Below are 12,335 nucleotides of genomic sequence, written 5' to 3'. Positions count from 1 at the left end.
TCGGCTTGAAGAAAAAAAAGCTATTTTGCTGACTTGTTTTTTTGTCATTTATTTCATACACAAATACAACAATTAAGTGCCTTAACAAATTATTGCAACAACAAAAAAAAAAAACATCATACAGTATACTGTAAAAAGGCTCCCAGTGAAAATGTTACATTTTAAAATAAAAATTATTTAATGTTTAAATATCATAAAATGCTAACATTCTGTGTGGTGTTAATACTCTGTAAAACACTGCTCGTTGGAGTTGTACTGAGAACTGAGGCGTTGGAGACCGTACAGTAGAACATCTCTGCTCCATGTGAACAGTCCTGAGGAAACAGCACCATCATGATTAATCCGATAATCATAACACAAATACCTGCAATCAGGATGATACTGGGAATTAGATTTTCCCCATGAAACCAGCGGCCATCCGAGAGCTTCAGAAAGCAGGCGGCAGGGAAGATAAAGATGAGGGGAGTCGCACTCAGAACACCCTGAGAGAAACACAAATACACAACAGTTAAACTACAGAAAAACTTTAACATCTCTACAAGCAAAGAGAGCCATTTGCTAGCTTAGTCTTAAAGATTCTGGCAGTTCAAGGTATGTGAAGACCTCATGACAGGATTAAGATACAGGCTTTTATACATGATTAAACTAACTAAAAAAGCATTCTTAGATTCCACAGGAGTTCAGTCTAGATTTTTGTTTCAACATGTAAACTTCCAGAATTAAATATGTAATCATGAAAATTTAGAGATTTTTTAAATGCTCATTCATTTTTGTTATTCATCATCTAAGGGGTTTATGTTCTGCATTTTTGTTTTTTGTTGAGGTCCTTATCAGTCAACGTTTTAGCACCAAAATGGTTATAATTTAGTTTTCCATTACCATTTTACACCTTCTCTCTAACCCTTAGAATTAAACGGGTAATTTTTTTACTACTGTGCCTATAAAAACATTCTCTTCACATGTAAAATTAGAAACATGTTTTGCTGGGAACAAGGGCGTAGCAGCCATGAGGGACATGGGGGACACGTACCCCCCCGCACTCTTTAAAAAAGTGATTTTTGTCCCCCAAACAATATGGTGGATTTTTATACAGTATTCTTTGCGTTCTGTTACTTTGGGCTGATTGAGTGACCATCCAGCCAATCAAAGGTGAGTTTCTTGAGCCGAAACAACCCTTATGTAATAGGCCATCAGTCATACAGTCTAATCAACACGGCTCCGTTCATTTCTACAAAGTTGCTTTCAACAATGCTCATTTATCCATGTTTTTTACTGACACTGATGTTGATCTAAATTAATAATCTAGAGATGAGGAACACACAAATGAGAGTTATTTATCGGCATATTGTTCTTGATTGGCAGCATTACCTTAAATGCACTGCAGAAAAACAAAAACAAAGGACAATCCTTCTTTTAAGCACACATTGTAAGTGGAGTTTATATCAGCGCATGAGTCTTCATTAAGTTATGCTTTTTACATTACGTTTGTGAGGTAATAGTTTGATCGGATGTTTTTGTCCATTTAAGCAGATTACTAGATCTGTGTTAAACATGTAAAGCTATTTTTAATATCAGCTTCTGTTTTTTAACTCTATGTTGGTGCGCAGTCGACAAAATGTAGGAAAAAAGATAGATCTGCTGTGTTCTTAGAACACTTTTGCCTTTTACTGAAATCAATAGATATGTAGACACGCTTTTTTATACATGAAAACGTTCGGACGTTATTGAAACTCATTATAATCATTATAAGACTATTATTGTTGTCTTTTGATATAAGTCATGCTCAGCAGCTCACAAATTGTAGGGAAATGATAGATTTGCTTTGTTCTTATAATGCTTAAATCCTTTACTAAAGTCTCTTTGTAGGTCTGTAGACATGCACATTTTAAAGGATTCAAATTTTCTTTTGATTGTTGATTCGGTGACAAACTCATTTCACACAAGACACTCATTTGTCACCACCTTCTGGCATCACCAGAAATGGTCACTGAATCATTAAATGGATCTGAACAAACTTTGGTGAACGTAGTCACTCTTGCGTGTAACTCTGTCAATGTGAACTGGCTCCGGTCCAAAAACATTACAAAAAAATAAGGCTGGGCATAGAAATGCATAAATTCTCAGACTCTTCAGATATGTGTAGTAAGTTCTGTTCTCTGTTTTGTGTGCAGCTGTGTTGTGTTCTTTTGTCACTATCGCTGTGGAGGAACTGTTTTTAAATAAAAAAAACACGTTTTTGCCTGAACGCCCCAATGTTTCGAGGGGGCTTCGTGAACTGTTGCTCTTGTGCAGGAGATCAGTGGTCAGTGAAAATTTTCATTAAATAATACATTAGATTTCAGGTTTGTTTCTCACCAAACCTTATCATATGCTTTCATAACAATCATGAATCTCATTAAATAATTTATCAGACTTTTGAATTATACTTTTGCATTCTTTTGAAGCTTGAAGAGGTGGTCAGTATAAACAACCATTATATGACATCACTGAGCGCAAAGTTTTTTCATAATTTCTCCCTTTGTGTTAAGAAAAAGAAAAAAAGTAATATATGGTTATAACAACACAGTGGTGAGTAAACAATGACTGAATTTTCATAGGTGCTATTTTAGTACATTTCTATCTTTATACTGTGGATGACTTTGTTTGAAAATTTTTAATAAAGCATTATATTGTTACATATTGTTTTGTTTTGTTTCCTAAGATGGAAATAAATACATTTTGACAGGAAAAGAAGTATATATGGTGTCAAATTTCAGCATTTTCAAAATCTGCGATTAATCAAGATTAACTACAAGAAAATGAAAGTAATCGTGATTAAATATTTTAATCGACTGACAGCACTACTTTTTAGATGTTGATGAATCAACTGGAAAACTCACATTTAGTTCTAGTACAATACCCAGACAGTCATAAGAAAGGGAAATTGCAGTCGTTGCTGATATGATCACCAAGGTAACGATGACGTGGGCTATGTTACTGAGTTCTTCTTTAAAAAAGACATTGGAGATCACCTGGACACAGAATGGAAACCATAAAAAAAAAAGAGATGTGAATTGTAAGTTACTACACTATTAAACTACTAGAACAAGCATCTTTAGCATGGCATTATTTAAAATGCCACATTTGACAGATCTGCTTTTGTTTTGTATTTAAACCCAGAAATAAATAAAGTTGTAGGGTTTTTACTATTTTAAAACAAAAGTTATGCCATAAAATGAAGAAGAAATATTTAAGATTCTGCACTATTTCTAGGCCACTAATCAATTGGAAAAAAGGTAGATTTTCTTGCTTCCTCTGAAGCACACCAGATGCTCTTTGAATCATTCTTAAATTATGCTGGATAACATGATCATCAGATTTTGCACAAACTTGTGGAGCACAAGTGCATGCTATATATATATATATATATATATATATATATATATATATATATATATATATATATATATATATATATATAATTTTATTTTTTTACTATACATATATATATATATATATATATATATATATATTATTATTTATTTTTTTTTTTTAATTTTTTTTTACAAAAGTCAGTAAAAACACAAATGAAAACAGAAATTGTTCAGTATCTTATGATAAGGTTGTTTGTAGATTTTTAAACTGATACAAGGGGGGCATGCTGAAAATGGCCAAATATCAATGGTGAGGTGTAGTGGTGTAAATACCACTAAATACTGTCCTACCTCACGGGTTACAAAGCACTCTAGAGGGAATGTGGTGATGATACTGACACCATAGCAAAACCTGCCGAATGTTGCCAAGTTATCATTCTTGCAGTAGTTCTCAAATATATCACCTGCAGGTGAAAACATGCAATTCCATTCAAACTGTCTCTCCATGCATAGTTTTTTGTCTATGATACAGTCCAATTGAAGTAACAGGTGCTGATTTTGATACATAGTACTTAATTTACCTTGTGTGTAGCCAGTAAAAGTTGCATATCCTGCAGCTGCAAAGATAACACTGACCAATAAGGCCAAGCCCACCGACACGTGTGTGACAAGAGACCAGTTACTCAGCGTGGGCTCCTTCAGTGATCCATAGATCATAAAGCTGTTGTGGTGGCAGATAAAAGCTGAAAAAATATTAACAATGTCAAAGCTGAAATTGAAAAACCAAAGGTACTTTTTTATCTGTTCTCTAACTAATATATTTTATAATATCTGAAAGGGAAGTTTCATCCAAAAATGAAAATCTCTTATCACTTACTCCCCCTCGTGCTTTACTTCTGTTGAATACAAATGAAAATTTTTAGAAGAATATCACAGCTCTATGGTGGCCAGAACTTTGAAGGTCCAAAAATCACATAAAGGCAGCATAAATGTAATCCATACAACTCCAGTGTTTAAATCCATGTCTTCAGGTGCGATATTAGGTGTGGGTGAGAAACAGATCAATATTTAAATCTTTTTTTCCCTATAAATTGTCCTTCCTGTCCAGTAGGTGGCGATATATACAAAGAATGTGAATCAGCAAAAACAAAAGAAGAAGAATGTGAAAGTGAAAGTGGAGATTTATAGTAAAAAATAATATATATCTTGATCGGTTTCTCACCCACACCTATCATATTGCTTCAGAAGACATGGATTTAATCACTGGAGTTGTATGGATTACTTTTATGTTGCCTTTATGTGATTTTTTGAGCTTCAAAGTTCTGGCCACCATTCACTTGCATTGTATGGACCTCCAGAGCTGAGATATTCTTCTAAAAATCTTTGAGTTCAGCAGAAGAAAGAAAGTCATACACATCTGGGATGGCATGAGGGTGAGTAAATGATGAGAGAATTTTCATTTTGGGGTGAACTATCCCTTTAAAAGGAAAGTTCAGGTTTCAGTACAAGTTACGCTCAATTGACAGCATTTGTAGCATGATGTTGATTACCACAGAAAAAAATATTTTCAACTGGTCCCTCATTTAATAATAATAATAATAATAATAATAATAATAGTAATAATAAAAATTAAAACGTAAAAATCGCAGTTAGAGTAAGTCACTATAATGGATGTGAATAGGGCAGTATGTTAACATTAAAATATACACTGTTCCAAAAGTACAGCCACAAAATGTTAACATTACACATGCTAACATGATTTTAGTGTGATAAAACTTCTATTCTAGAGGAGGGTTTTTGTTGTGATTTGATATATCATACATTATTACGGCTATTTTTATATTTGTTGTTGACTTAATTTCATACGTAGGTAACAGCTATAACATACCAGGCTGAGAATACATTTCAATTAATTGTTAAAACATTTGATTTAAATGGACAAAACACTTTGTGTTTTTCTGTGTAAGGAAAAAAAAAATCCTCAAAAAGATGAAAATACCAATATTAGGCAAATATTACCCCATAATAAAGAAGTTCTGAGCACACTGAAATAGTTTAATGAAAGTAAAACCTCACCAAAAGACATGACAGCAACTGCCTGAACTGCATTCCATTTAGCAAACACCCATGCACCCTCTGATGGAGGTCTGGACAAAATAAAAATATGAGTAAATAAATAAATCTACAAACCTCTACAAAATAAAATCTACCAAAAATGTTTTTTTAAGTTTAATATTTAGGGTAAGAGGTTTGTTCAGATCACCAACTCCACGTGTGAACAAAAGTAAAAGTGATGCTTGCCTTAACAAGCACCACTAAGAAAGAGAGAAATAAATAAAAACAATAATGCAAGTTCATGCAGGTCATTTCTCAGAAATCAGCATTTAAATGGGTAAATATTAGCCTGAGCTACAGTCAGCAAACATCAGCATATGGTGGATGATGTGAATGAATGCACACAGAGGGAGAGAGAGCTTTTGTACATCTGTGGTCCAAGAGTCGCTGCTCTCACGATCACTACGATGAGAATGGCAACAGTCAAAAGCATAGACAACAACGATACCTGAAACAGAGGGAGAGAGTTGAATCATCTTCTTTTTAAAGGAGTAATTCACCCTAAAATGCATCCTGTTATTATTTACTCACCCTCATGTTGTTCCAAATCTGTATAGTGTTTTTTGCCTCACATAAACAGAATATTTAAAGGATCTTTGCGCAGATTTTTTTTTTTATATGCCAGTTTATTGTGACCTGTCAAGCTCTAAAAATGACAAAAAATACAATAAAAGCACCATAAAAGTAGTCCATATGACTTGTCTGCCTGATATCATTAATATACGTAGCTATTTGTACGTTAATATTTATAACATTTAAACGTACATGTTTGAACGCTTGGATAGATGCTAAAACGTACAATATGAAAATGTTCACGTATTTACAGCTTTAGAAACTGAAAATACTGACGAATCCATTACAAATAAATTTTAATAAATGAATCGATTATAAATATATTTGTACTGTTTTATAGATACTTTAGATCCCTTAACCCTACCACAACTTCTAAACATATTTTCAACAATATAAATACATGTAACAAGTATATTAATGTACAGTAGCAATTATCTTTGTTACAATATATCAATTTAAATATATTTTACAGTCGCTAATCCCACAAATACTCCTAAACCTAACCATAACCATTTATTAAGCATATAAAACGTAACAGGCAGATACATTTAATCACAATAATTTATTCAGAAAAATGGCAAAATTCAGTACAAAAGTAGTCCAAAGGGCGATGCGCAGTGTGTTAGATGTGCTCCCTGATGGCACACAATAGCATTGTGTGAGGTAGAGTATGGAATATAATTATTAATTGCTGTAAATCTTCTCCTGATGCACACCATAACAGCACTGTCATATCTCATGAAGTCATAGCTCAAACATATACATCGCAGAATACAGCATGTCACAAACGGACACGAGACACTTGAGAGCCAGTGAGCATGCAACATCACTGCCGTAAAACCGGTGGTCGTAATGCTTGAGGCATCAATTTTTGAATTTTGAAAACAAAACCAACCAACGCAGGTTGATGGTTACGGCGGATGCATGAAGATAGAGATCGATGAATTAAAGGCTTGAATTGTGGTCTGTTCTTCACAGAAAGCAATCTGAAAAGTTGGATTAAATTTATGGTGAGTTTTGTGGTTTATTTAGTTTTTTTGGCATATTCTGAAAACTCGTATCCCGTAGCGAACAAAAATAAAATAAAATGCTTAATAAATGATTAAATGATTTCATAGTTTTTGTTCATTGTAACATTTTAAAGTGTTATCTTTTTAAAAATGTGTTATAATCCTTTAAAACATTGTTTAGGGCTGCAGAAATCACACAGAGTTGAATGAAACTGTTAAAATGTCATATTATAATGTCAACTGCGTTAAATAAATGTGATGGCATTTAACTAATAAATTATGTGTAATTAACTGATTCATTCTATGAATTCTATTAATTCAATATTAATTGATTCAACCAGTGCATGCAAACATTTGTATGTTTCTATAGGTGTTAATACTAGTGGTGGTGGTGTAGTGGGCTAAAGCACATAACTGGTAAGCAGAAGGTTGCTGGTTCAATCCCCACAGCCATCACCATAGTGTCCTTGAGCAAGGCACTTAATTCCAGGTTGCTCCAGAGGGATTGTCCCTGTAATACGTGCACTGTAAGTTGCTTTGGATAAAAGTGTCTGCCAAATGCATAAATGTAAATGTAATTTAAAATGATGTCATTTAGATGCTGTCAATATTGTACGTTTCGGTGACTATGCAAATGTAAGAGAATGTAGGTTTGCTAGAACCAAACTTTACGTAAGCATACATACGAATCCTCATGAGATCACGTTGGACTTGTGCGATAATATTCCATGTCCTCTGAAGTCATAAGATAGCTTTGTGTGAGGAACAGACCAGAAATAAGTCATTATTCACTGATAATCTTATCCTCTGCTAAAGTTCTGAAATCTCACCATCTCTTTCAGAAAATGGTGAGTGAACACATCAGGTTTGATGCCAAATAGCCACTGGTTCTCACATGTAACATGTTTTTGGTCCTTTTTTGAGCTTGACAGACATGGTCAGTCACTGTGAACTGTCTTTATGTAGAAAACAGCTTCATGAAGATTCTTCAAAAATTCTCCTTTTGTGTTCCATAGATCAAAAATGATTATATTTATGCATAATATATTATAGTAAAAGAAATAGAGATACTATATTGTTCATTAAAAGAGTGAATAACTTGCAACACTTTACCTTTCCCAGCTTTCCGATATCTCTAAATAGAGACAGAGGGAGAGTGAAGAGAAGAGTAGACACCAGAATTACAAAGTGTCTCTCTGTAAGAATGTCCCCAGGACCAACTGCAAGAATAAAGAGTACACGTCAGCTCTCATCTTCAAGAAGAAAACATGGATTAATGATTTTTGGAGGGGTAGTCCTCTCAAAACACACTACAAGAAAGTTAGAAATAAGATAAGGAAATATTATTTTAAAACATGTAAATATTTTAAAAGAACTTTGTTAGCATGGATGTTCACTTTTTGGTACAACATGAGGGAGAGTAAATGATGACAGAATTTTCATTATTTAATAAACTGCTCACCTCCTGGAATTCTCATAAACACTTTAGTCAGGGTGTCCCCTGTTATGATGTTGTAGCTGATCATTGCTATATATGGGAAGCAACGGGGGTGAAAGTTTTCTTTTCATTAAAATCTCACTTCATTTCTGAGTTTAAATACAACAAACGGTCATAAAGACAGAAAGTAATGTCTGTGATTACCGATGAATGGGTATAGAAACTGTAGAGCTGACAAAATCAAATATCCGATCAGGCCAAATGTGCTTTGCACCAGAGATTGATAACTGTTAGTCCCAGACAGATTTCCCCCTCTGACAAGCAGGATAATGGAGTAATCTGCACAGAAGGAAAAAAAAAATCTTAAAAGTACTGGCTGTTTTAAAGTGAAATCATCTCTTAAATGGTATATTTCACCCTCTTGTCGTTCCAAACCTATATTAATGTCAATGCATGCAAGTATTTTTAAATACACATAATTGTCATCAAAATGCTTAATTAACAGAGCATTCACAATGCATACTGTACCTGTGATAAAGGCAACCAGAATAAGCAATAGAAGGCCCAGAGGAAGACCTGCTTGACTCATGGAATATGGCAAACCTAATTAAATTAAACCAAGAAGTTAGTGATGTGAAGGACTTGTTCACTCTGAAATGCATGCATGTGGGAAGGATATGAGATTAATTAATGTTGGAATAATCAGGTAGGTGATTTTGGGATTTGATTTGATAGTGTACACAGATATGAAAGTTGTCACTAGGGTTATACTGTTAGATTTTGAGTTAAAAGTCCAACTGCACAAGTGCATGTTTTATCCACCATGTTGGTTTCAAACATCTTCAAATTTAAAATTGAATTCTATCCTCCAAACTAAAATTCCAAAGTCATCATATTTTTGTTTGACAAAAAAGTGGTAACCTTAATTGTTTACTCAGTGATCTATTTCTACTGATCTAACCCATAAAAATGACTTTTGATGGTGTAAACTGCAATTATCTTTTATCAGGTCAATTTAGTCAAATTAAATAGCCTTTCTGGATTGAATAAAGCTGGTTAATTTAGATGTTTCCATATATAGCATATTTTTAAGATGAAAAAAAAATGTTAATGTGCTTCATGTGGTAACATCTAAATGAACTTTTAACTCAAATCAAAAATATGATTTAACATCACTGAATCAACCTGAATACATTGGGGAAACACCAACAAAACTCATTTTAAGTGTTTGATCAAGCAGAAATATCTCCTTAAGATAACAACTGCAGGTTACCACTTTCTACAGTGTATAGGTTACCTGACAATTTATTTATTTATTTTTTATTTATTTTTTTACAGTGAATATATTGTACAATATTTCGTATGTTACCTTTTTTGTATTGTGTTTCATAGTTATTTTGCCGGTTATTTTTTATTATTTATTTTTTTTTAAAGAAAAGCCTATATGCTATTAAAGGCATGCTCCCATGTGACAACGTGCCCCACTATTGCAGTAATGTTTTTCTTTTTTTATTATTTATTTCTTTCTTTATTTTTTTATTAGTATAACAGAGTTAATCTTCAATAATTTTGCAGCCAGTATTTGTAAGTGCCTATACAACAACTGTCTTAAAAAAATCAAATAAACCAACTTTGAGAATTATTCACTGGTTTAAATGTGTGACAACTAGCCCCGGCCAATCTCCCTTCTGGGTAATGTGGGAAATATATAGTGAGTTCACACAAATAGTAAGAAGAATCCATACATTCAAACATTCAGTGCTGACCTTTATGCCCAAAGATATATTATAGGGCCAGTAAAAATATTTGTGTGTTTTTTGCCCAGGAGTAAAGAGGCACGTGCACTGCTCTAGAGTCATATGATTCTGCACCGCGTGAAATCTAAGCCAGTTTCCACTGGAAGAATGTACTTTTTATAGAAATATTTCTAAATAAATAGCTTATTATAAATATTCTATTTTAAATATTTTGAGGACAAATACATATATATATATATATATATATATATATATATATATATATATATATATATATATATATATATAATATGAATATTCAGGTCTATTTAAAATTATTTGAAGACAGCAACCAAAAGGAGCCTATATGAAAGAAAAAAATATTTACTTTATTTTAATTTGTTGAAGAATCAATATAATATTAGCCTACCAATAATTCCGGATCCGATAATAGAATTGATGAAATTAAATGAGGCCGAAGACATCGAACTAGTTCCACCTTTCTCCGTGTGGAACAAAAAATCCCTGTCATCCTCCGTCTGAAATGACAAAAAGTCACATCAGGAACATTTTCACTGTCCTGAGACTTAAACCTATTCAATTAATTATTTGATAGCCTAATGTGCAAACTCACCTGTTGAACACTGTCACGTTTCTCTCCTTCGTGGTTTTCCATTAAATCAGTCCTTCTTAGTTGTCCTGCAGGATATGGATGTTCTCTCATGTCACGGACTTGAACAGCAGTGAAAGTGCGCTCCATTGATTCTTTCATTCCGCCCATAGAATAACAGTACGCCCCTTGTTGCATCGGCTCTGTTTGGAAAGCTATTCCTGCATGGAAAACTTAATCTGCTTTTGACACAAAAAGCCACACTAAACTGTAGGCTATTATACCTGCTGGCCTAACACTTGCTCAACAGTGTCGCTTTGTAGAAAGGATAGGAAAATGGTTGCACTCAGTACACTGTAAACAATTTACCAGTTAATTTACAGTAAATTACTGGCAGCACAGACGCCAGTACATTACTGTAAAAAAATAAAAAATAAAAAATAAAATAAAAAAGAGAGAGAGAGATGGGAATCATATGGTACCATAATTCTAATTTACACTACTTACCGTATACCAAATACATCATGCTTACTGTATTTTCTCTTATACACTGTAATACAGTTTTATATAGAGTACAAAGTCTTCACAGCAGGACACATGCTCACTGTTGCTTATACATCTGAAACATTTTTCTGGAGCTTTCATGTGCCACCACTCCAATAACCTTCATTTTGTAATGATGCCAATGGCGTAGCAGACATTTTAAAAGTGGGGGGACACAGCTGTCAGTAGGTGGCTCGCACAGACCCAACACTTCCAGTGCAGTATTAATATATTACAGTATATATTAATATACAAGTATAAGTATTGTATTAATATATACATATTATTTACTTTTAATAATAATGTAGTATTTTAAAGATTTGAGTATTGCAAAATAATTGCAAAATTTCGCAAAACTAGCTGCAAAAACAAAGGCCATCTTGTGGAGCACTTGCTTCTGTTTCACACATGACAATAAAGGACTGAGCACAAGCTGGTCCTGAATAAATTATTTAATCAATTGCAATAATGTCAATTGTGCGTGTGCACAATTTTATTTTTTACTCTGTGCTCGTGCATTGTGGGATTTAAATGTATCCAAGTGGCTCGAGTGTTTGGACTGCGTTCACCAAAATGAATTCAGATCCATTTAATGATCCAGTGACCATTTCTGGTGATGCCAGAAGGTGGTGACAAATGAGTGTCTTGTGCAAAATGAGTTTGTCACCAAATCAGCAATCAAAAGAAAATTTGAATCCTTTAAAATGTGCATGTCTACAGACCTACAAAGAGACTTTAGTAAAGGTTTTAAGCATTATAAGAACAAAGCAAATCTATAATATCCCTACAGTTTGTGAGCTGCTGAGCATGACTTTTATCAAAAGACAACAATAATAGTCTTATAATAATTATAATGAGTTTCAATAACGTCCGAACGTTTTCATGTATAAAAAAGCGTGTCTACATATCTATTGATTTCAGTAAAATGCATAAGTGTTCTAAGAACACAGCAGATCT

At 33.3% G+C, this 12,335-nt stretch overlaps 1 protein-coding gene across 2 annotated transcripts; it reads right to left on the bottom strand.

The window, feature by feature from the left end:
- Positions 1 to 82: 82 nt before the first annotated feature.
- Positions 83 to 10,920, bottom strand: LOC127447645 (putative sodium-coupled neutral amino acid transporter 11). 2 transcript variants are annotated; one of them, XM_051709605.1, is made up of 12 exons: positions 10,860 to 10,920; positions 10,656 to 10,764; positions 9,018 to 9,092; positions 8,694 to 8,828; positions 8,514 to 8,579; positions 8,165 to 8,271; positions 5,837 to 5,916; positions 5,430 to 5,500; positions 3,935 to 4,096; positions 3,705 to 3,817; positions 2,880 to 3,011; positions 83 to 482 (listed from the first exon to the last, which is right to left on the bottom strand). In XM_051709605.1, the coding sequence occupies exons 1-12, from the start codon at positions 10,899 to 10,901 to the stop codon at positions 192 to 194; spliced, it is 1,383 nt and encodes a 460-aa protein (XP_051565565.1). In that variant the 5' UTR covers positions 10,902 to 10,920; the 3' UTR covers positions 83 to 191. The 2 variants fall into 2 exon arrangements, with proteins under 2 accessions (XP_051565565.1, XP_051565564.1); XM_051709604.1 differs by having other exon boundaries at positions 3,705 to 4,096.
- Positions 10,921 to 12,335: the final 1,415 nt, after the last annotated feature.

The sequence above is a fragment of the Myxocyprinus asiaticus genome, chromosome 10 (genome assembly GCF_019703515.2).
Source record: "Myxocyprinus asiaticus isolate MX2 ecotype Aquarium Trade chromosome 10, UBuf_Myxa_2, whole genome shotgun sequence".
NCBI lineage: Eukaryota > Metazoa > Chordata > Actinopteri > Cypriniformes > Catostomidae > Myxocyprinus > Myxocyprinus asiaticus.
Note: the sequence above shows the minus strand (reverse complement) of the source record. Positions and strands in the feature narration are given on the sequence as shown.

Bases quoted from the DNA above. Each gene is read 5' to 3' on its own strand.
- LOC127447645 (XM_051709604.1), bottom strand. From the start codon at position 10,901: ATGGAAAACCACGAAGGAGAGAAACGTGACAGTGTTCAACAG. The intron at 5,917-8,164 runs GTAAAGTGTTGC...CCTCTGTTTCAG, and splicing joins ATATCGGAAAGCTGGGAAAG to GTATCGTTGTTGTCTATGCT. The intron at 5,501-5,836 runs GTACAAAAGCTC...TATTTTGTCCAG, and splicing joins GCGACTCTTGGACCACAGAT to ACCTCCATCAGAGGGTGCAT.